The sequence below is a fragment of the Varanus komodoensis genome, unplaced genomic scaffold (genome assembly GCF_004798865.1).
Source record: "Varanus komodoensis strain SLA01 unplaced genomic scaffold, ASM479886v1 scaffold28, whole genome shotgun sequence".
Taxonomy (NCBI): Eukaryota; Metazoa; Chordata; class Lepidosauria; order Squamata; family Varanidae; genus Varanus; species Varanus komodoensis.
Genome location: NW_025335727.1, coordinates 10,180,296 through 10,205,384, shown reverse-complemented (window position 1 = coordinate 10,205,384; position 25,089 = coordinate 10,180,296). Strand labels below are relative to the sequence as shown.

The 25,089-nt window shown below is 43.7% G+C and overlaps 1 protein-coding gene across 1 annotated transcript in view; it reads right to left on the bottom strand.

Moving 5' to 3' along the window:
* Positions 1-25,089, bottom strand: part of SERPINI2 (serpin family I member 2) — a 45,370-nt gene that overhangs the window by 15,383 nt on the left and 4,898 nt on the right. Inside the window, exons 2-6 of the mRNA XM_044434404.1 lie at positions 19,137-19,364; positions 15,246-15,440; positions 9,885-10,080; positions 6,615-6,712; positions 4,398-4,484 (exon numbers count right to left, since the gene is read on the bottom strand). Of these exons, the coding sequence (XP_044290339.1) occupies positions 4,398-4,484; positions 6,615-6,712; positions 9,885-10,080; positions 15,246-15,440; positions 19,137-19,364 (804 nt within the window). The remainder of the gene's footprint in view (positions 1-4,397; positions 4,485-6,614; positions 6,713-9,884; positions 10,081-15,245; positions 15,441-19,136; positions 19,365-25,089) is intronic.

Sequence of the window (25,089 nt, the reverse complement as noted above, 5' to 3'; positions counted from 1 at the left end):
TGCAATTAATTAAATAATATATTTTATTTTGTATGCATTGGATAGGAAATCAATTGTCTGGCTTAATCTTCTGCGAAATTTAAATACATCCTAGTAATTCTATCTAAATTTGCAGATTGAGCTCCAATGGGCCTGGGCGCCTATATTTTTTGGGTACCCAGCCGCATCCCTGGTGCTAGGCAGATGCCTCAGAGAACCTTAAAGGAGTTTGTGTGGGCAGATGCAATGGCAAATGGAGGAGACTTATCTGTACAGTAGTCAGGGTGGGAAGATGACCAGATGAACTGGAGCTTTGGCCAAAGGGACACAACTGAAGGAGCTGCGTTCCCTCCATTCCCCCACCACTTTGCATTAGGATCAGCAATACATCCTGAGCAGCCATCTGTTATGGGGAGCAGGGGAGACCAAGGAATGAATGGTGAAGTCAAGGCTTCACACCTGATCCACAGAAAGCATGTTGATATGTCCATGTGCACAGAAAATAATTAATTATACGATGCAACATTTGAAAGGGGGAAAGGATGTGCAGTTCAGTTTTGGACTTATGAATCCAACTGAGCTGTGAAATTTTATGTGTCTCATAGAACTTTATAGAGCAAAGGCATGGTATTTTATAGACAATGGTAGTTCTGAAACAAGCAGCATTTCTTAAGCTGTGAGCTACCTAGAAAGGTCAGGAGAATCTGAGTGTCTAAAGATAAGTTCTGTTTGAATAAAAACACTCTTCAAATATGCTAAGAGCTATATCAGCAGTGGTAAAAACTAGGGCTAGACTTTGGGTCAATGTCCAGGGACCCACATGAAAATCCATCCCACTGTCCAAATGACCTCCCAGAGTATAGGAGGTGATGAGGGAAAGCAAAAGCAAACCCCATTTTACTCCTGCAGTTGTGTAGGTGCTATGATTTGAGTGAGTCTGGCATACAACATAAAACCTATTCAGAGTGTTATTGTTATTGTAAAATGCCAGAAACATAGGAGCATTTTATGTAAAGCATAAAGTGGATGCTGAAGTGGAGAAAAGAGGAACATTAGTTGTGTGCTTCATAACTGAAATCACACACAGTTCACCCCCATAGGTCCACTGAGTCGAGGGTCTAAAATGACTTAGCTACACCATTGTCTAACAGTGCCTGAACGTAATACACAGAAGCCAAGACCTAGCTGGGACTTCTCTATTCCAAGCTACTGCAACCTTATAACATGTATCCTCTTGCTTATATTCTGCATATCTATGCAAAGAAACCAGCTGCTGAGTAAAGATGTTAAAGGTTTGTTCATACAAGAACTTTGCTTGATTTCTGCATCTGAGTGGCAGCTCTGTGAAGAAGGTTACTCCCTTGAAAAGCATTATGTGATGATGATGATGATCATTCATCATTGATCATTGATGAATTGAATGTGTCACATATTAGCAAGACTCTATTCTTTTTCTTAACAAAGAGCATGTCTTGTGTCAGATTGGGCCCCATGTGCCATCAGTTCAGCATCCAAAGTACAAAGCAGTAGAGGAATGGATGTTAAATCCTCTGAAATGCCTTTCATTTTTCAGATCACCTACAGTTCTAAATGAGCTCTTAGCAAGTGGAAAATGAGTTACTCCAGTCTTCCCCACCCTTTAGTTACAAATCATCAAAAGGCAATTGAGCCATTACTGAGAAATCCGTATACCCCATGCCATTGTTTTATAATATGGTGTGTTCTTTAGGGATTTAGCAAAAGCTATCAAGCATAATAACCTGCTAGAGATGCATTGAGCTGAAGAAGTTGAAATCTCAAGGTATGGCTCTCCATTTTGAAGCTCTTTTGAAGGACATATTTGTGATGATATTCACTTTTAACTATAGTTATTACTTTCCCTACAGTCATTTATCAAACCGAAAGTTTAAAATGGGATGTGTAAATAACAAAATGTGCTTAACAGAAAATCTGCTTGCTTTTTTTGAAAAGGCATCATACTCGTGGATTGCATTGCTCAAAGAAAGTAAAATTAGCTTGTGCTCAGTTTCTTATTAACACATTTGCTAAGTGCAGGTAATTATTTATGATATGACTTTAAAAATTGCTCTGCCCCTTGTGCATAAGATGTAATAGAAAAAGATTGGTGATACAGGCATATTACAAATGAGGAGAATTTTCAAATAAGGGCTTCATTATGCCATCACTGTGCTTCATTCACTGAATTTTACAGAGGGAGAAAACAAGGACAGCATCAAGGGCAGTGCTGATCAGAGCTCCAGATTTGCTCCTCCTGCCGCTCTGGCCCAGACAATGGTGGTCATGAAAAGGAGCAGCAACAGTTGCCCCTGCTTGCTTGCTTGCTTGCTTGCTTGCTTGCTTGCTTGCTTGCGTGCTTGCATGCTTGCGTGCTTGCGTGCTTGCGTGCTTGCGTGCGTGCTTGCTTGCTTGCTTGCTTGCTTGCTTGCTTGCTTGCTTGCTTGCTCATTCACCCACTCTTGCTTTTCATTGCTTTTCAGGCTCCCAGGTGGTAGTAGAGATGAGAAAGAGCAAAGAGCAAGAGCAGCTGGTGACCACGGTGGAGAACAGTAAGGGGAGGGGGAGGAATGTGTGTGGAATCTGTCAGATGCCCTGAGCTGGGCTCCCTGGACCCTGGTCCACTTTGTTTCAGCCCTGATTCCAGGTTCCTGGTGAGCTGCCCAGCCTTGTTTGCACTGGGCATGATGTGGCATAGGAAGAAGTTCCTGGTTGCACGAACTTTTTCCTGTGATCATTTGCAGACTTCCTCTTGGCTTAGCTCTATTTCTAAGTCCACAGGCACTAGAGGAATGGTGCTGCAGAGCTTTGTCACAACTCCAGGGAGGCGTCCATTCAGGTGGGACTGGGGCTAGATAGCACTAGGAGCCCTCCACCTGGAAGCACCCTAGGTCCTCCACTAGCTTATGAAGAATTGCCCCATAGTCTTATATAGGGAGCAGAAAAGACTCCTTGATAAAAAATTAGCTTCAGGGGGCAAAGTTCATCTTCCTCCTAAGACTCCGTTGCCCCCAGACTACATAATGGCCAGTGCTCAGAGAAATTAAATCACCAAGTAGGCAACTTGGTGTGCTCCAGTTGTGTTAAACGGCAGCTCCCATAATCCCTGACTGTTGAACGTACTGGCTTGCATGGAGCAGCACATTGCCCAGGATATCTGGTGGGCTTTCTGCAGAAGACATCTGAAAGGATTGCATCTATGCCAAGAACGTAGATTAGAATCCAGTGAGGCTGCTCCACCTGTGCTGGTTCCATTCCGCAAGTGGGATCTACAACTTGTGTAATGAAGAAATAACCCTTCAATTCCGTCTGAAAATGGTCCGAAATTGTTTCTGGTTCTGTGCTGGCGCAAGCTCTTCAGGTCTGCCTTTTTGGAAATGAGAGCTTCAGTCCATTTCTGTTGCTCCAGGAGCCACAAAGTCCCCATTGGGAAAATGAGAGGTCCCACTAGCACAGAGTCAGTATTGCATGCTATCCCCAGTCTCCTGCACAGGTTCTTTGAAGCAAGGGCTCCTGTCTTTGGTGACAGGAGCCCTTGCTCCAAAGGGAGAATGAATACGACTGCCGCTGTAAGGTTATAGATATGCAAGTGATGTATGTTACGTTGCTCCAGACTATGGAGAAGAACTAAATGTCTTCCACAGTGCCTGGATGGGTACAAGGTCGTTAATTATCAACGTCATTAACAAATGACTGCTCTGGGTCTTGGCTTTTAGAACCTCACACCTTGGGGTAAACGTGTTCTGCCTAAATTATCAGTTGGCAGAGAAACAGAGGACTAAGAGACTCATACAATCAGCATCTCTTCTCAAATGAGGACTGTTTCTTAAATTATTGGGGTGAGTTTCTCCTTCCATTTGATATTGTTGCAAAATAAATTTGTCTTTCAAAAATGTTTCAGCATGACAAAGATGCCATATTCGCATGTGGTTGTAGGAACCTTCCATGTGTGCCCACTGCTGGGACTGCCAGTCAAAGGTTTGAAAGAGCCAGTATGTGTACATGTTCCATGCCTTGACATACAATGAAGAACCAAGTGCATAGCAAGGTCTCCAGTCATGTGAAGAGAACTAGGGGTGGACACATCTCCAAATTTGGTGTTTGCTCAGCTTTCTTTTCCCCAACTCTGGGAATGTTTCAAATTTTTGGGGGGGTGTCTTGAATGTTGACTGTCTTTAAAGGCTCACACAAACATGTGTGTGCATTTCTGTGCATATTCTTCTAATGTAGCCATCTTATGTGCAATTTTGCCTAATCACTTTTCTTAATATAATGCATTGTTTTATACTTCTTTCAGTAATATACACATTACCTTGCCTGCTTTCCCCAAATATTGACATTTCTGTTCACATATTTCAGGGTGATTAGTGTTTGCCTGACTTGGACGTTGGTCATGGCCTTACCAGTAGATGCTGCAGCTTCACTGCCGTCTTCATTTACTTCAATGCAGACTTTCTGAATGGCTTTAGAAATGTGTGCATCAGCAGCATCTGAAGGAAGACATGAATGATAAAGAGTCCAGATGTGACAAATCTCAATGATTAATTCCACTCTTTCCTATAAAATTCCCCACAGGAGAGGGGGGAAATGGATTGCTTGAACCAAGGATATTCTTCAACTGTCTCACTTCACTGCATAACAGTTACTGTTTGGATTAAAACCAGCAGAGAGGAAGAGGGCACATCCTCCTGAGGTTCACATCGACAGGAATGGACTTCCACAGCAGTATCCAGTGGTTTCATTTTGCAAGCTCAAATAGCATTAGTGGCACTCTGCCAAATCTTCCTCGTGTGCAGGTATTTTCCCATTCTGCTTGCACAACAGGCTGTGTGAGCATGATTTACAACTAGCTGCGCAAACATAACTTTAGGTGGATTCTCCTCCAGTACACAGTTCCAAAAGTATTTTTTGCTGGAGCAATACATTTGAACGAGAAGATTAATGTTATTGGATACTGTCCCTTTCATGTAGGTGGAACAACCTGATGATGTCAACGCTTCCGCATGGTCCCACAGTCCAGCATGTTACCACTTCCCACTTCAACACCATTTTCATTTCAGTTTCAGGATCACGCAGCGACTCACTATATCTTTTGTTGCAGATATTTCTAAAGTATGACATCCACAGTCAAAGCCTCACCTGTGCAAATTCCCACCAGAAGAGTTGAACTAAGCATAGTTGGACTTCTAGGTTAGGCCCGTATCTGCACTGTGGAAGTGCAAAAGATCCCTCATGAATTTTAGGCATACTACTTGCACATTAGAAGGAGTGACAGTACTTCCCTACAAGAGTTGTGAGCCATGTTTTCTCCCTTCACACGTTCAAGGCATGGACCTTTCTGGCAAAATGTTCTTTATTGACCAAAGTGTTTTCCAGAAGCACAAACACTGAGAATGAATCTCTGAGCATCCACAGAGCAGTTCACTGAAGTCCATTTAGTATTTACTTCTAGGAATTCATTTTATTTGTATATTTGGGCCCCATCCTCTCTGGGGAGGGGTGGCTTTTGGAAATGAGCACAACCCTCTGCGTGCTGATCTTCTTATTGGGCTGCCCTCCTCTGTTGATGTTGCATCATCAGGTTGCAAACCATACTCACTTTGTCTTCCTCTGAAAAATCCCCCTGTCCCAAGCCCCCTCCAGTAGCTGTACATCTTGGTTGCTCCCAGAGGCTGCCTGCCCACCTGGGCAACCTGGCATTGAGACAAGCATCTGCACTTCTCTTGTCTCAACATCTGGAATTGGGCCCCATCCCAAGGTCCCTGCTCCTCCTCCTCCCCCTCCCCTGAACCCCTTGTGAATGTGTGCCAAGAGCAACGGTTTTTCTCAGTCCCAACAACAAGGGCCAATTTCAGGCTAGGGGTGAAGGTGTCAGGTCAGGGTCAAAGGATTAAAACTCTCTTCCAATGCACCATGTTCCTAGCAAAGAACTGGTAAATGATCAGGATGTGTTAAACCTTTCCTCCCTGCCATGTCCCATTACACACACACACAGTTTGCCTAAGCTCCGTAATAATGGGGGCATAAATGTGTTTTAAAGGGATTATAATTGGAGGGACAACTTCACCTGATCTATAAACTTTAATAATAATAATTCAGCAACAAGTGACACATTTGGTATCATATCTAGCTTGGCTCTATGAGATAGTAACTAGGGAAACATCATCGGTGATCTTCACAGATAACTTGGCTAATGTTTTATTTCTTACGCATGCTTGTTTACTTGAAAATTCTTCCGGTTCTTGTTCTCTCTCCCTCTCTTGCTCTCCTAAGGAGAAACTCAATTTCATCTGGAATGAAATCTGCTAAGAATTAGGGAAATGGACAAAGTTACTGGGAAATGTACTTAGTTCTTCTGGGCTCCTCTGAGCTTTCGTCAGAATCCCTCAAATGGAGAGTGATCCCAAATTTGCTTTGAATTTCACTTGAGACAAAATTGCTCTGGAAATTCTTTTCCAAACACAGTTCCTTGTTACCTCTTTACCTGAAGTCCAGGGTAATGTAAGAAAGGATTCTAATATGTGATAAAAACTGAGCAGTCTTATAACAGCAGGCAGTAAGAAAAGAAAACAATGACAATGTTTTTACAATAGCAATATGAGCATAATAAATCAAAACACCTGTTATTCCAGAAAGGTCACATCCATTTTTAAATATCTCAGTAAAGTTGAGATGCTGAAGAGTTTCTTCCAAGTCCACTGTCTGCTCTATTTTAAACCTGTAGCAATTGAACAGAGACAGAGGGAAAGAGAAAGTAGATTCAATTAAATAAATAGAACCCAACTAAAGTTAAGTATTTTTGGCTGGGGTGGGGAGTCCTATTCATTTTAAAGGAAAAGATTTCCATGTGGGCCTGGTTCATAAGTTCATGGAAACCCTTCAGGGAATATGCAGAGCAATGCAGACTAACTCCAACCTGTACCAAAAGCCCACACTGCCTTTTGCCGTATTGACAAATACTTCTACATGCATGAGGCACCTTGGTTAAGCAGGTGGCACACAGAGCGCTCATCCTCACAAATGTCCACTGGGCATTCATCAGAGAAGCAACAGATGGTTACGGTTCCAACAGTGGAGAGAGCTAGCCCACATGCCTCCATCTGCATGGCACCTGGAGAAGTATGTCTGTCCCCGTTATAAAATGGTGTGTATGGGCTTAGCAAGCAGCAAATTCTATGTCTGGTGCACCATGAGAGGCCTGGAAATGTTGGATCCACATGCACCTTTTTATTGCTGCCCAGAAGGTCAGGTCTCGGTTGAGCAAGCAATTATTTCACCAGGGCTGTGGAAACTCAAGCCCAGGAGCCAGAATGAGCCCACTAGGAGTTCCAGTCTGGACCTCTGGATTTTTTGAAGTGGCCACCATGCCCCTTTAGTTTATCTGTCTGTCACTTTTCCATGATAAACAAGGTTCAGAGCAGCTCACAATACTAAGACAATTTACACCATAAAATTTACACCACACTTCCAAACAATCAACAGCTGCCATTCATAATCATATACCTAAAAGCATTTCAGATTAATAAATATTCCCAATCAACCAATGATTTTGCATGGGCTTCCCCAATCCTAAAAGGTTGGAATGTGTATTCTAAGTCTTAGTCACTGGTAGTAAGAGCCATAAGCTAAAATATGCTGATATTTTCACCCCACCCATTTGATGATGGCCTTGCTGACCAACACATGTGGCCTCCAAGGACTTCTCTGAAAATGAATTTGACCCTTGGGTTGAATACTCTAGCCTTTCAGAAAACATCCCACATTTCTTAACTTCCTCAGCTACAATAAGCACAAGAAACCCACTCCCCTCTCACAGTCATTTCATGAAGATCTTCCCCTTCTCAAATGCAACTTCCTTGCCCTCTGATAGAATGAGAACAGTAAAAAACAAGATGCAGAAGAGGTTTTCAGCACACCACTGACCTTCCATCCCTGACTGCAGATGCAACAGGTTGCAACAACATCTGTAGCAATGGGATTTTGCAGTACACCTCTGGGAGAAGGGGATATGGGGCCTTGCTCCTCCCCAGTTCCACACACTAATCAAAATAGTTGTCTGGAGAAAATGATTGCTGAATGGGATTCCAGGCATTACCCCAAACACAATTTTAATGATGATAGACTTGGGGCAGAGCCCAATATTGCTGCCGCACTCCTGCTGGATCTGTTACACAAGTGGGAACCACCCCTTTGAGCAACAGGAAGCTGGAGGTTCTAAAAGCCGTCTTGGGAAGTAATGGAAACACTTATTTCCAGAAGGCGGGAGGGCAACAGAGACTCCATCTGAAAGCTCTGCTGATCTACCCCCCTCTGGAAACAAATGCTTCCTCTTGTTTTGCATGGCTTTTAGAACTGTAACTCCTTGTTGTGACAGGGGTACACCCTGTGAGCTCAGATAGGTTTGGATACAGTGCCCATCAGATGTTTTTGTGGATGGGTTGGGGCTTATATTTTGGTCTGGCTGTAAGTTTGAATTTTTGCTGTGTGAGTATTTTGTGGTGATTGTGTGCGTCAGGTACAAGGACTTGTAAGGGCTCCGTCTTTAGCTCTGCAGACTCTCAAATAATGGTGTACTTCATGAGCCTTAACATTTTAGCTAAGACAAAAGATTAAAACTGCTGTGTTAATTCTTGGGGGAGTTGTGTGTGTGTGTGTGTGTGTGTACATGTTTGTCTAGAGAGATTTTATGGCATTTTAATGACATTTGGTTTTGGCACATTCAATCATCTAAAGCAGATTTACTGCATTTGGATTGTTTCTTTAGAAATGCTATATGATGGCTATGACAGCCACATTTTGTCAGTTTCATTAGATATATTGTGAAAAATGGAAATTGACTTGACGGTAATATCAGAGCACTTAGAATGGATGGTTATAAAGCCAGATCTTGCTTTTGTGCTTCTGTTTTAAATTACAGCTAAGATGTTTTGTTCACTAGCACACCCTTCATTCCAGCTTTCCCACCTTTTACAGATGAACTGGCCATCCTTCTTTGTTCTGTATGCCAAGACTTCCTCCCTTCAACGTTGCATAGATGAAAATACAAACGCTCTTTTATTAGCTAGAACACCCCTATTTTCACAGCGAGGATCACTATCTAAGCTGCCCGCCCACTCAGTTTTTACCTAATGCTGAAGATTCTCCTCCATCTGCTCGGAATTTAATCTGCCATAGAATGTTTAAATACCACTTACACATATTATACAATGAGTGAGACCCAGAACGAAATGTTGCAGTCTGTCCTCAGCCCTAATGGATGCATTCCTATCCAGGGTTAAGCCAGCCGGCTTGAAATCTGATGAAAGGCTTTTTTCAGTTCACACTAACATTTTGAGAAAGCATTTGCAAAACCTTTTAAAAATGTTAAGGGTGCAATGCTATGTATATTTAAATAGAGGAAAGTCCTGCAATCATTTCCCAGCCACTATGAATTTAAGTGTGCCCAAGGTCAAATGTATGGAAAAGAAAGATGTATGGGGGAGAATAAGGAAAAATCAGAGCATGTTGCTCATTTTGTGGGCCCATAACATGGGTATTCAATACCTATCCCCAGCCAAAGCCCAAGTTGGAGCACCAAGTGGGGGGTTTCAGTACTGCATCTCCCTCTCCTTGGTTATATGTAGGGGGGCACCTGTTTACAATGCATCTCAGCACAGAACTCATGTACTTCCACTGCAAAATTAGCTCCAAAGCAGGCCTCCATTTCTCTTACACACACTGGAGAAATTACTAAGCATAAACTGCCATTAGCTTAAATAACTGCAAAGCTCCCCAGTCAGTAAATCAGTTTGCCCTTTTCAGTGTCTTAATTCCTGAACTCTCCCACAAGTAGGATTTAAGATCAAAAGGGATAATGAGAAAGCCAGACCACCATGGAGTTCATTACACACCTTGGAAGGCTGATTTCTACCCCGTCAACCTCTTCCATCCCAGCAAACCAGTCTTTTATCAGCTCAGCCGTAATGAGTTTTTCTACCGCTTCTATAGCCACATCTTCAGCAGGAAGGATTAGAACAAAACTGAATTCTTCTCCTTTGTATGGCAGCTCCAAAACTTGGTAACTTATGTTATGGTCAGAAAATTGCCCTCAAACAAGGGAAAGAAAGTAGCAAGACGCAATTAGTAAACTGTATCAGAGCTGTGCAATACCAGTGTAATACCCCATTTGTATATCATGAATGGAGTGGGGTGCAGTGTGTCTGTGTGTCCTCTTTGCAGAGAACAGTTCTCTATTTGAAGGGATGCTGGAGGCGTTTCCTCTATTTTGAAAGTGTCCTCTGATGGAAGGGCTCTCCCATCCAAAGATAAAAAACCCTGAAGGGAAAGCTGGCCTTGAAGTTGCACCGGGACAGCAGATGAAGCAGGCACACAAGTCCCCTGGTCACAGTCATACTTGTTGGAAGAAGGTCAATTTCTTTCTTTAGCAGACTCAGATGAAACTTAAGAAGCAATATTCTTTAAAAAAAACAAAAACTTTAGTTTACAGAACAGTATAAATCAAAGTAGTGTTCTCCTTGAGATGTTGGAGAAGCATGTGCCCATGTGAAAATGTGAATCCAAACTGAAACTTGCTCTCCTTCCCTTCCTTCCAGTAAAGTTTCTGATTCTACCTTCAGGGGGGCTCTTGTTGCTTGAGGGTGAGATGGCAAGAATGCCAGAGATGTAATTTATCTGCTTGCTTCACCTGCAAGTTTGAGCTGGAATTTGAGTTCCAACACACTAAACTCCTTTGAATTTTAGCAGCAAAGGAAACCCATTTCACAGCTATTCCAGCTCCTAGAAACAAAATGCATTCATTAAAAAAGGGGGTACTAGGGCATCTTGGTAGAGCCAAGAGAGCTGCCTAGGGGTGTATTAATGCTGGTACCATGTTGCCTACATCTGCCCTCATGCCCTGTAAGTTATCTGGCTAGTAAACTGAAACCTGTAACTTCTTTGCTTGGTTGGAAGGAAGAGATTTTGATCTGCTCTGTACAGTATTATTTTAATGTATTCAGTTAAATTCATAGAAGGAAGACAGAGAGAAAAATAACAAGCTGAGATCTTGACACTTGGAAGCTATTTGTCATGTACTGCAACAGATGATTTAATTGGATTGTCATTGTTGCAGCTCTACTATTTTGACAAAAGCAGCATTGATGTGTTTTGCCATTGCTCTTTAAAGCCATCTGTATTATGGGGGGGTGGGGGTGAAAGGAAGAGGAAATACAAAATAAGTTTAAATGATATTTTCATGTGAACACTTCAGTGCTGGGGTTCACCATGGGGAGCACACTGCCACTGGGAGATTAAAAGAGATTAAATGAAAAATAAAACTAAGAAGGGAAGCTTAAAATGGAAGTAATGTGTCACCTGCCACAGCGATATCTAATATAAGTGAATATGTTAATAATTGCTCTGAGCCCTTGGCAGGGAGGACCTAACATGCATGTCCAGACAATGAAGGGTTCAGGGTTGGATACCAACCACAGCCAGTTCTGTCTGGCAGCAATCCTATAAACACTTACCTGGGAGTGAATGAACTCAGGGGCACTTACTTAGGGACGTGGGAGGTTGCCTTAGACTAGTCAGGCTATTGGTCTGTTGAGCTCAGAACTGTAAGAACAGACTAACAACAGTTCTCCCAAGCTTCAGGCAGAATTTTTCGGTAAGTTTACAGGTAAGTCTCACTGAATTCACTTTACACAGGTGAGTGTGCATAGGTGATGGTGATGATGTTACATTTATGCCCCAGCTTTCTTACTCTTGCAAGCAATTCAAGGCAGTTTACAAACGTTCTCCTCCTCTCCATTGTATCCTCACAACCACCACCCTAAGAAGCAATGCCTGAGCTCCAGGCTGAATGGAGACTAAAACGCAGAACTCTTGAGTTCCTGTTCAACACTCTGATCACTATGCAATACTGCACTTATCTCTGAACAACAGGCCCTTTTTATGAGTAGAGGCATAGGATTGCACTGTATGAGAACCAACCATGGGCCAAGCCAGTTACAGGCTGATGCCTGAGCAGGGAAGCGATCTGTACAGACCCTGTGCCTGTGTAACCTTCAGCTCTTCCCCTTGACCTTGACCAGCCAATTTCTTTTTGCCTCTCTCTCTGCTCCTATTTCCTTTGGAGGCTTTTAACCATTCTAGTTAGTGGGAGATGTGGAAGCCAGTGCAGGAGTGTGAGGAAACATGGTGAGCAAGTTTCTGAGATGGTTGAGGAGCAGAAGAGGGCAGTGGCAAGGAAGGGATGCCAGCCCTCCAGAAGGTGCCCTACCATTTTCCAACCATGCAGCCAGAAGTACCACCACCATTTCCACCTCCCCTGCCCTGCTGTGGACATTTACAGTAGCCCTTCATAGAAAGAGGGAGAGAGGATGAGTCGGGGAGCACAGCCATAACTAGAAGGCCCACGGGTCTGGTGAGTTTACAGAGACCATCATCCTATACAAAGCTGGAGATGGTCCCGGTTCCCAGAATTCTCTTTCTCCAGGTTTCAGCTCACTTCACACCTACATTTCTCAGTGGGGGAGGTAGAGGCATCAAGTTTCTAATCCACGTGCCTCTACAGTGCAAGCACTGGAACGCAGCAGCAGCACCATGCAGGAAGCAACGTACTACTGTTTCACAGCCCACAGCAGCTCCCTTGTGTTTTGTGCCATGGGCAATCTTTTGTGGGGCTATTCTGCATCCATTTATCTGGTACTATCCGTGTATGCAAATCTTTACAAGGGATAAGGAGACAGGCCACAGTCTAGACTAGAGCTTGCAGGCTAACATTTGACACAGGGGTGGGGAAGGGAGGGGAGGCAGGGAGAAGCAGGGATGGTTATGTACCCTCTTTAGAGAGGACAATCCTGCTTTTGAAAGGCTGCCAGAGGACTGCTTGCTATTTCAATGTGTCCTCAACTGAAGGATTGTCTCGTTCCATTCTGGCTGTAAAGTCAAGAGCAGACAGAACTGTTGCACGTCAAGAATTAGCACCTGAGCAGCAGACGAAAGAGGCAGGCAGAATTCCACTTGATGGTGAGAAGTATTCCCATTTCAACTGCAACCAGCATTTCTGATTTTTCATCTAAATTAGCATAAGTGAATTTCATGCAAATCACTGTCCTCTTGCTCTGCAATGTGTTTTTGTCATCTTTTTTGGCAAATCCTAAGTGGCCACCCTAAATACACAGTTGTTTTAGATGCACGTGCTTAGGGTTGGTTGCATGCCAAGGGGCAGTGAGGCAGGGATTGTGCCAAAGACTTGATGGAAATGGTACATCCTGAGGAGGGCACTGAAGGAAGAACTGTAAGAGAGGTGGCATCACACAGGTTTTCTGGGAGATAACTCCACAGGTTTGGTGGGCAGTAATTGATTGTTAAATGGTTGTGAAAGTTGGACCATAGGGAAGGCTGAGCGCCAAAGAATTGAGGCCTTTGAATTGTGGTGCTGGCGGAGACTCCTGCGAGTCCCTTGGACTGCAAGGTGATCAAACCAGTCAGTCTTAGAGGAGATCAACCCTGACTGCTCTTTAGAAGGCCAGATACTGATGATGAAACCCAAATACTTTGGCCACCTAATGAGAAGGAAGGACTCCCTGGAGAAGAGCCTAATGCTGGGAACAATAGATGGCAAAAGAAGAAGGGGGCGGCAGAGGATGAGGTGACTGGATGGAGTCACTGAAGCAGTTGGTATGAGCTTAAGTGGACTCCGGGGGATGGTGGAGGACAGGAAGGCCTGGAGGAATGTTGTCCATGGGGTCGCGATGGGTCGGACATGAGTTCATGACTAACAACAACAACAATTGATCAACAATTGATTGTGAGCTGCCTGGAGATGCTATGGCACAATAGGTATGTTTAAAATGGATGGATGGATGGATGGATGGATGGATGGATGGATGGATGAGGGACAAAGGGCAGAGTATCTAGAGGGAATATGAGATCAGCAGATCTTCAACAGCATGTTCAAGTACAGGGTAGAACTGGAGGGTAAAAAATCTCAGCAGTGATGCATCAAGATGTGGGGAGGAGAGTGAACAAAGACTAGGTTTTCCAGCCACGATGTTTGTCCAAAAGAACACTTTACAAAATCCTTGGTAAGGCAATATTATTTTGAGGGGAGGGATCAAACAAAGGTGCACAAAATGGGGACCACAAATTTTCAAGACCTTCAAATCTCTTCAGTAGGAAACATCTGACAAAAAGTGGCAAAGGCAGGGAGAGATTAAACTCAGGCTGTTTTTGATGCCGATGTCATAAAATCTGCACTGTTGGAATTTTAAAACAGAGCGGAGGAAGATATTACATTCCAATAGGTGACATGCAGGTTTCATGTTGCAGCTAGGACTATCTGAACAAAGAAACATGTGATTGTTGATTCCTTTGTGTTTGAAAATTAAAAAAAAAAAATCCAGGCATTCCTCAATTGTGTAAAACACAAAGGATCCTTGGTAGGCAGACGTCATTTGTCCCAATAGTCCTTGATGTAATTTGAACCTAACATAACACCTGGTAGAGTTTAATCTACTTAAATATGTGTCTCATCCTGAAACATCTCCTAAAAACTTGTCCATGGTTTTCTACACTTTAATTGGTCTTAAAAATGTATTGTCTGTTGGTAAATTTGGGATTTTTATTTTCTTACAGACCAGCAGGGCTCACTATGTTTTCTTTCAAAAGAACGAACACCAGCTTGGCCTTTAAATCAGCGGAAGACAGGCTTTTGCAGCATAATTGAATACTGCAGCAAGAAGAAGAGAGCCTGCAGCAAACAGAAATAATGAGGAGGGGTCTCCAGGCAGAGATTTTTCTTATGAAAAAAGGAAGGAGCTCTATAGGATATGACATACAACCCATCCTCTGGACTCCTGGATGGTAAACCCACCTATCAGCTTCTAGGTGACAAGAATGTCTCATTAGTCATACACCAACCTGAAATCCTGATAGGATAGAACACAGTGTGTGGGTTAAATAAATAACAAAATAATTGGCTCATGATTTTTGGGGTGCAATTCTATGCACATTTAGTCAGAAAAAAGTCCCAGCATGCCTCGACCAGCCTAAGGTTGCACTCCTAGGCAATTCTTTAAAGAATTATGGATAGCTCTTGCTCCTTGGTGAACACAGTTGCTCTAAATTCTACTGGAAAACATTCAGTGGTATTATTTTGGATCGTACATGGCACTTGAAAGACCAGCACAGCAGCTGCTCTTGCAGCATTAGAACTGTTTCTGCCTGAACACAGCCGCATGAGCACGAAGGAATGTTTGAATTACCAAGACTGGTTGTCAGCTGAAGATGCATCATCGGTATCTCAGTTACGGAACCATCACTCTTTCTGAAAGCCATCAAACTGGTGTCTGACGCTTTGAATGTTTGCTTCCATTCCCCTTTGAAGTAAAGGGCATTCACCAGCAAAAGTCTGGTCAGAGGACCAAGATCTTCGCTTGCAACAAGATTTCTTATTTTACCTATGCAGGAAGAGATTGACAATGTGATCATTTTGTTCCTTAGATTTGGTGAAGTACGAAAAAACAAATAAATTGCCTTCTAAGAAACACCATCAAGAGGACAGGTGTGATGTAGCATGAAGAGTTGGACTAGGTTCTGAGTTCTAGATTCTAAAGCAAGTTTGAAATCCCCACTCAGTCAGATACTCATGATTCTAGAGTAGGCTTTCCTGCTGCTAAAAGCAGCACGTCCACATCCCTCCCCCCCGCCCCCGGTCTCTCCTCCCAGGTGTCTACTATTAACCAATGCCACTGAAACTCAAAATCACAGACGACAATACCGATTACTTGTTTAGCAGTGCACACAAGGTGCAGCCGAAACACGCACAGTCTGGGATGCTGAATACAGGTGGAGATTTGGGGGGAGTGTTGATGATGCCCCTGTGCAGCATCTTCTCACACCTATGGCTACCCTCTTCAAAGAGACACAGACAGGTCCATAAAACTCTGTGCGCACCTGTGGTTGGTCACCTGTTGAGCAACCACAATTCACAGTAGAAAGACATCCACAATGGATGTATGATCATAAGATTAAGGGGCAATCCTCAGCATATGCTGTAGGAATCCACTCCTGTTGAACTTAGTGGAGCTTAAGCTGTGGAAAATATTAGTTAGGATCAGGCTGTAAAGCAGTAATCCTATGCACAAGTTCCTTGAGACTAAAGGAAGGGCAGAAGTAGACCACCAGATTTTTAAAATTTACATCCCAGAAGCTCTCCCAGTATGGTTCATGGTCAGGCATGCTGGAAGATGAAGTCTGCAATATCTGGAGACCCATTTCCTGCCCAACATCTGGAGCCCATCCTTGCTTTAAACATACAGCCCAAGTGAAAAGTACAAAAGTGTTGCTGCAACACCTTGATGGGGGTGTTTTCATCTGGTCCCTGCAACTGTGCCCTTTGACAGTGGCTTGATGAGCAGAGTTGATCAAGGAAAGCTTTGCATTGCACAGGGAGAAAAGTGGTCACTTGCCAAGTACGGCAGATCAAGTTGCTGTTAGAGCTCAGCTACAGAAACCCAACTGAAAAGTTGGCAAGCCATTTGTTCACATAATACCTAATTTTACTATTCAGCTAAAGAAGCAGGGGGAGAGGAGGAAGGGTGGAGGGCAGACTGCCATAATTCTGGGATGAAACTGATGTGAAATTTCAATTCATTGATTTCTCTTGCGGGACAAGCCATCACCGCTGGAGCTAAGCCAGTGTTGTGCCATTGACCTTTAACCAGATCCTCTGCTTGGAGCTCTAGGGTGACATCACATTTCTCAGTTTTGTTGCAGGTTTCACCCTGAAGCACTGCAACGTTGTATTGACACAGGTAGCCAGGCGCTTGAACTCATTTCTCTATTTTAGTAATGATTTGCAGGAAATGTGGGAAATGGAGCATTTGTTTTTGGCAGATTAAACATTAGACTTCTTTATATTCAGAATAAGTAAATTTCTGGAACCACCATTAACAGCAGTGAAAAGGGACAAAGCTTGCAGTAGAAAAAAGATCAGAGAAAGCTGAAAATCCCTACAGTGTGGGATGAGCTTAAAATATATGATTGCCACGCATTTTAATGGACAGAGGGCTTGTGCTTCAAAGACATATGCAAGAGACAGAAAATCAATAGGTGTACCTTTTCTAAGGTGCTTCCAGATGTTAACAAAAACACTTTTTCCCTTTTTGGCTAACACTATTCTAGCACTAACTCTGTTCAGGGATGATTGCTCATTATATTGACCCTGTAGCAGCAATTTGGAAGGGAAAACCTTCCTCTGTCTCTCCAGCTCTACTGGTATTCATGTCTCCTTCTCTTCCTTTGCTTTCTTTAAAAATCATGTTTGCACAGAACTGAAAGTCTGCTGTGATGTTTTCAGGGTGAAAACTCAACAGGTCTTTTTGCACCTCTGTAGCAAGTCTGGAGAAGCAAGGTGAAATGGACAAAGGCTTGCCTATTTCATCAGGCAGCTCCACAGCTGAAACTTTCTCCTGAAATAGGGCAGGGACCAGTTGTCATTTTCAGTATAACTTTTAAATTATGACTAGGTTCACACAGCACAATTACCCACATTCGAAGATTGATTGTGGATTGTCTTTCAACCATCAGTTATTATTGAATCAATCAGCTGCTATCATGTTTTTGAACCCAGCTGAGGCAACAAACCATGCTTAAGAACCCTCAGTTCACAACCAAAGAACAAACCATGGCTTCTTTTCATTGGTTGTAAGTGCTACAGGGTTCAGAGCACAGAAGCCATGCTTCAGCTGTCCAAGCACAAGTGACCCAAGCACAATCCTTGAGTTGTGTTGTCTGAACCCAGTCAGTGAGTAAACAATAAGAGTGGCAGAAAGAGAGAGTACTTTAGTCCAATGAGGTGATGGACCCTGGTACCGATGCTATTCACACATGGCTTCAGACTTACTGGAACATTTTTTTCTGCCTAAACTTTCCTAGCACTGCAACTAAAGGTCTCTGCTACACCATTAGCAGAATGTCATCTAGTCCTAACAGGTGCAACTCTGTGGGGTGACACTCAGCTCTAAAGTGTAGAGTCAAACTGGAGGAATGTGATTATACCAACTGCTTTACCCTTTCCAGGTGAGACAACTGTGTTAGAGTAAGGTCACACCTGAAGGTACAGAGCAGCAGTTGCTGTGCAGTTGTAGCTAGGGCAGGTAAAGTGAAGTGAATAGCAGGAGAGTTGGAGAGACAGAGGAAGGTTTTTTCTTGGAGGAGGAGATGACAACTAGCTTTTCTGGCTATGTGCTACCTCCATTATCAGAGGTGTCGTGCCTGTTGAGGAGATTGGGCAGGTGGAAATTCAAACCCATCATGCTGGAGGGATGCTGTGGATAGGGATGTGTGAGGTATCCATTTTGGGGGTGAGAATCCATTGGATTCACTGAGCTCATCTCCCCTGACTCTGCCCCGCTTTGCCAAGGCTTGTGAGTCTGAGTCGCTGGCGAGTGCACCCATAGGAGTGGAGCCATGCAAGCTGCAACACGCTTCTGCACTGCATGCCACAGCCTTGTTTGTGCTGCTGCAAAAGATGTTGTTCACACAACACTCGCCAGGAACGGAGCCCATGTTTGAGGATCTCCAGGAACATGGAAGCCTACCCATGCTTCAGAATGCCTTCCTTCTTCATTTGTTTTCCTGTCACTTTTCAACAAGTGGGAGGACCTCTTGACGATTCAGAACCATCACACCTCTTGATGCTTCTCAAGAAGAAACAGAAAGAAAAGACCTCACCCACAAGGGATCCTCCTTCTTCCCTCAGATGCACTGGAGTCAAGATGGCACCAAACAGTGAAGAATTGCTCCACCCACAAGAAACTGGTGGAAGCTGCTGCTTCAGAAGCAATCAGGTGGGGTTAAAGGAGACACATCTGATTGCTTATATATCTCCCCAGTTTTTCTTGAACAATTCCCCTCCCATGCACATTGCCCTAATGGACCTGGAAGGGTTGGAAGGCACTTTTGGAGCAGCCCTGGGCACCCTCACATTGTAGTGGGTTAGGGTTTTCCCAAATATGTATGCTTTTAGGCATGTGCATGCATCGTTAACCCCCGTACCTCAGCCATGAATAAGCCACAAAGCACTGTGAAGCAAGCAAAAGGGAAGGAGCTGCAGAGCAAGTGGGGTGGTGGGTTTTAGGCTTTTTGTTTACCTTCTGTTTTGTTTTCTACCCAAGTACTTATGTTCTCTGCAGAAGCTTTTGTATCTTGGAAATTCACCAGCTTTACAACTGTCTGAAAAAATTCCTTGTTGCTATGGAGATACTGTTCTTTCACCATGAATCCTTCTTGAAGGTAGAGGGCATTGGCAAGATTAAATGTAAATGTCTTTCCTTCTGAGGTGACAGCCAACAGTGTCCTGAGTGGCAGGAAGGCTTCACCTGCAGAAAATAAGTGTGAAGAGTTAACATCTTCATTTGAAGAACACAAGCCAGCTGTGTAATATGCTAGTTGTCCAATACAGATGTGCTTTTGGAAACCCCCAGCCCCTCTGAAGTTTGATGTCCCCCTAAGGTAAGTCTGCTAAAAAAAATGAGGGAGAGCCGTAGCACTGGTTGCTTTCTGAGAAATTACATCAACGCTGTTCTATTTGCAGAAAACAAAAGGAAAGAACATGACTGGCAGAAGAGCTTCTCTCAAGTCAGGTGTGCTATTATAAGCAACAGGCTTGGGGACTTCAGAGCCCTGAGGAAATGATAACATCCTTTGGTTTAGGGCCGTTCCTAAGGCAATGTCTGCTAACGGGAAGGGTCTGTATAATAGCTCAACAAAGGCATGGGAAGGAGTGTTGTTGAGTGACCCGGATGGCACTGAGAAGCCAGTGTAGTGACCTGAGTTCCAGTCCCTCTTGGCCATGAAGCTCCCTGGGTGACCTTGAGCTGGCCATCAACTTTCAACCTAACCTACCTGGCAGGAATGCTGTGGGGATAAGATGGAGAGAAGGAGGGGGATTATCTGAGCTGCCTTGGGTTTTTTGCAAAAAGGAAAGAAAGGTGGAGTATAAATGTAGTAACAGGTAAATAAAGCTTTTTAAAACCCTAAGGATGCGCTGTCTAATCTGAACTGGTGCCCTAGAAAGCCCTGCCCTCCCTATGGGAAGAGCATCATATACACATCACCGCAATGAGGAAGTACATCACTAAGCAATCAAGCCACAGTTTGAATTGTATTTGTACACAATAACTGCATGCCTAGGCCAGCTTTCTGCAAGGCAGCGCCCTCCAGGACTTCCATTATTGCTGGCTGCATGGTCAATCATCTTGTGCAGATTTTCCCAAAGTGGCTTCTTTCAGAAGTGCTGGACCACCATGGTCACAATTTCCAGTCATCTGGCCATTATGCAAGTTGCAGACCAACATATCCAGTTTTTCACATGCAGGGGCCCCTGCCAGAACAGAAGACCCCAATTTAAATAATATTTGTACATGCTAATTTGTAGATATGAGCTAGCTTTCCTCAAGTGAATGCTTTCCAGATGTGCTGGACTGCAGGTCTCATTATATGTCATCCAGCTTGGCCAATGGGAATTACAGGAGTTGCGGACCAACATATCTGAAGGGTGCCTGTTAGGGAAAGCTGGTCCTCTGCATGGAGGAGATGTAGCCTATGAATGAGTTACAATCCATCTCCTAAGGCAGGAACTATTGATAGTGCTGGCCAACTCTGGGCTGATCAGCCTCTGCTGCAGCCAGGGATATTCTTTAAGGCTGTTTTAAACTACCAGTAGTTTCACACTATCTCATGGGAACTGGAGAAATCATCCCATGGTCTAAATATTGCCTACTGGCTGCCACTCAGTTATCCATGCTGCAAAACATTAGGTAGATGCCCTTTGCAATTTATGGAAGGGTTATTTGAAGGTTCTTAGGTATTACAAAAAGTCTGGGAAATACACATGGGCACAAATTGACCTCATGGCTTAAGAAAACCCAGAAAGACTCACAAGTGGTATTGGCAGCATTTTCCTCCTGCCTGTATTTATGCAAAGTGGGAAAAGGGTTTTGTTTGAACATTTACACATGGACTGCTATAACCTATATAATGTTTAACATATATGAAGGAGCATTACTATCCTCCATTTTGGCATTTACTTTGGATTTTAGAATATTGTAACTGTGGTTACTTTACTTTTTGTGTATGCTAGTCAGTTTCAGCCAAAAGGTTAATACATTATTGCTCAGCAATTTGGTTCAGTTTATAGAGGTCAGGACATTTTAGCCAGGAAGTGGGATGCTTTGCAGTTCAGCAGGTCAGAAGACGATGACAGCCGTGAGGAAAAGGCTTAACTCCGGAAACAGGAGCTTAGCTAGCCAAAATGAGCAAGGAAATGCCCTCCTGATCATCAATAAATAGGAAATAAATAAGCTCACCTGTATTCAGTGGAACTTATTTCCAAATAAGTGTGCATAGGAATGCAGTTTAAAAGAGCTTTCACAACTCTACAGGGAAACTAAGGAAGAACATAGGACGGCCATTCAAGGTCTGGAACTACAAAAACTCTGCTCCTTACACAAGTGTGCCACCTGTTTCTGGAAAGAGATTGTGGCTTGGTGGTTTGAGCTCATGCCTTGCATCCTGAAGACTCCAGGTTTTATAGGAAAGTCCTCTCTGCCTGAGACTCTGGAGAGCCATTGCTAATCAGAGAACTGGAGGAGATCTGGACCATCAACTCCAACCCTCATTTAATGCATGAACACTAGAGCTGGAGCATTCCCAACAGATGATCAAAGAGTTTCTGCATACAGAAATACGTCCCGCAAGAGACGACCCACCTCCTGGTTCATTGGTAATAAGATGTTTCATCTAATGTTCCACCAAACTTCACCATCCTGTAACTTCAATCAAATCTTCTCCTTTCCTTCAGGATGTTTTTCTTAGAGTGTCCAGAATTCCAGATGAGGTCTGACTAGTGCAGAATGAAGTGGAACTATGGCTCCGCGAAGGCAGTCCAAGACTGCTTTCCAAACAGCACTCAGAAAAGGGCCTTTTCCTAATCACCTGGCGCATTTTTAGGCCTGTTCTGAGCTGGAGCAAACTTTTGCTGCCCCAGTAACTTTGGTCAACATGTGACCCTTCAGTTTTCGTTGGACTTAAACCCCCTGGCCAGTGGTCAGGCTTGATGGGAGTTGCAACCTAAAAACACACAGGGAAAACCATTGGTTTCCCACCCCTGATGAAGATAGAGGATATCTGTAGAAAGCTGCAAGGTTGCTTGGAAGGGCTGCAGGTCAGCTGCTGATATGGGTGCATGATAGATATACATTGAGCCTTCCACAAGATCTGAATAGGTCTGAACTGCTGAATCCACTCACAAAAGAGAGACGGATGGTCTATCCCCATCTAGGTACTGCTGCTCATTGCCTCTTGCCTTGTTGTCTTGGAGTCTGTACCTCCTTATATGATCCAACCTTCTCTGTACCCTGTGCTAAGATCCCTACCTGGCTACCTATTGATTTTAGATCCAGCACATTGTGGTGGGGAGAATGCTGAGTTCGGACAAAGGAGACCCATTTTATCCCCACTGAGGCATAAAGGGCACTCACCACTCTCTTGTCTCTCAGTCCAACGGACTCTAACCTGTCTCCCAGGGTTGCTGTGAGGATAAATCGAGAGTGGGGAAATCATATGCATTTCCTTGAGCCCTTTGCAGAAAAGGTGGAATACCTATGCAAATAATTAACTATAGTCAGTGCTCAGCCAGGGGCAGAGGCTAGGCAGACCAGAACAGCAGTATCTTCTTTTAATCCTGAAGCAGTGCACAAGTTTGCTTTTTTGGTAACTAGCTAACAACACTTATACTGGTTGCCTGGTCATGCCACACCACTGGGCAGAAAGACAGCACGGCCCGTATCAATGCACAGCGCATTTTAATGCTAATAAAATTTTCATTTCATTTTTCTGAATCTAGCATACGGGTTAACATTATCAAAGTATTTATCACCCTACTACATAATGAAAAAGTCCAGTTTTTAATAAGTGTGCTACTTTGATGTCTATCTTCATGCATGCTAATAAAATGCATCAACCTTGACATAAAAGCTATTGAGCCTATCCTCTGGAGCCATTTCATTATTGTAGGTGCATCAGCATTTTCTTTTCTTAATAGTGCTGAAAGTTTACTTCTTTTTATTGTAGAATTTAGTCCTTCCACATTGAGCAAGAGCGCCCTAACTTTTCTGCACACTGCCAAGTTCATGAACAACTCCTCTGAAGAATTCCAGTTCTCCAAGCCTTGAAGTACTTGGACAGGAGCTTAAAAATTTGGGGGGAAAGCCTGTGGAATTGACAGCACCCTGAGGAGAATGGAAGAGGAGCAGCTCAGTCGTAACTCACCATAGCAAGGATGCTGTTATCTGCAGTGCTCAACAAGTGGCAGAAAGATTCAGAAGCCCTGTTATCAGAACAGGGCTGGTAAGATCTCTTTGCCTCAAATGAGAGGATACTGGAGATTTGAAGTGCAAATGTGATGCCTCCTGACTCAGCTGTACCTCCCACTACATTGCATGGGAGTTAACCCAGGGGAGTGGATGTCGGATTGCAGCCTTATAGTGCCCCAATTCTATTGTCCCTGCCCTTGAGGCATATAAGCCCTGAACTTGGAGGCATGTGTGCCTCCAGGGCTGAAGCAAGATGCAGCAGCACTGATTACTACCACTGCCATGCCTTGCCCCATGCATTTTATCTGGAGGGGCACTTTGGTTCTTCAGAGAAAACACTGGGATGAGGAGGGAAGGAGGCTAGAGCACCCATAGGAATACAGCCCTGGCATCCTCTCCTCCCTGCTGTCCACCTTTCCCCCTCTGTAAGGAGCATCTATGCTAACAGAGGGGCAACCATTGTGGTGCTTTCTGCCCCAGCTGTGAGCAGGGTTGGGTTAGACCTCAGACTATGGAGTTCTAGTACTGGGATTGCAGGGTCTCAGTTCTGGGGCTCTGAAAAATCCTATGGACATGCAGACAATGCTGGGAGGCCAAAGGATTGCACTCTTAGTAATACATCACTTATTGGAAAATATGCAGTAAGAGCATAAGTAGAGGCAAAGAAGCGCTCCTACAGAGCAATCAGAGCTCTACTCCACATCCAGGTGCAAAAGAGGAGAGCTGCAATGCACACTCACCCTGATGAAATTTCCTCCTCTGCACAACTATGAAACATCCAGGAATGCTGCCCTCTTCTGTGCTTCACCTTCAGTTCACAGTCCATTTCTGTCTGCCTCCCTCCCTCCCTTCCTCCCTCCCTCCCTCTCTCTCTCTCTCTCTCTCTCTCTCAGACACACAATCACATGTGGAAGCCAGTGTGTTGCAGTAGTTTGAATGTCATACTAGGACTGAGACATCCCGAATGTAAATTCCCATTCAGCCATGATGCTCAAATGTCTGTTCACTCTAGTTTCAGACCAAACTTCAACAGAGCTATTCATGGTGCTGAATTCCCCCTGCCCATTTAGGATCAAGGCCATGGATAGCTGCTTAAAAATTCAGACCACAGCTCAGTGGGGATCCACTGCCCCACAAATACTGAAGCCACTGGCTTCCACCATCATTGGGCATCCTTTGGTTCCTCACATTTGGTTCATCTCAGACTAAACGAACCCACAGTATTGGTTTGTGGGGATTAAAGAAGGGGAAAGCTAGTCAAGCATGCTCACTTGAGCTCCCCAGAGTAAAAAGCAATTATAAATATAATAAATAGCTGTGATTTATTAATAAAATAAATAAAGCTGGTCTCTGAGGGTTGCCACCATCTGCAAGTCTTGATGGGTATCTCACCCAAAAGCACAAAAAGATGTGATCATTTAATATGGTTTGGTTCTAGGTTTACTTTTATGTGCATTGAATGCATTTAAAATACATTTTATTGTACTTTACATTGTCCTTTTTATATGGTCTTCAGACTGATCCAATAAATTCTATTTTTTTTGTTTGCTTGCTTGTTGTAGAATATTTATACATGGCATCTGAAAGCAGTTTACAGCAAATTAGAAACCAGTCTTCCATTGTAAAAACAGAATATTAAGGCTAGTTAATGATTAGGAAAAGTCAGAGCTAAGCATTGTTTTTAATCCTCCTTGAAAACACATGATCATTGGTGCCTAGCATATCGCAG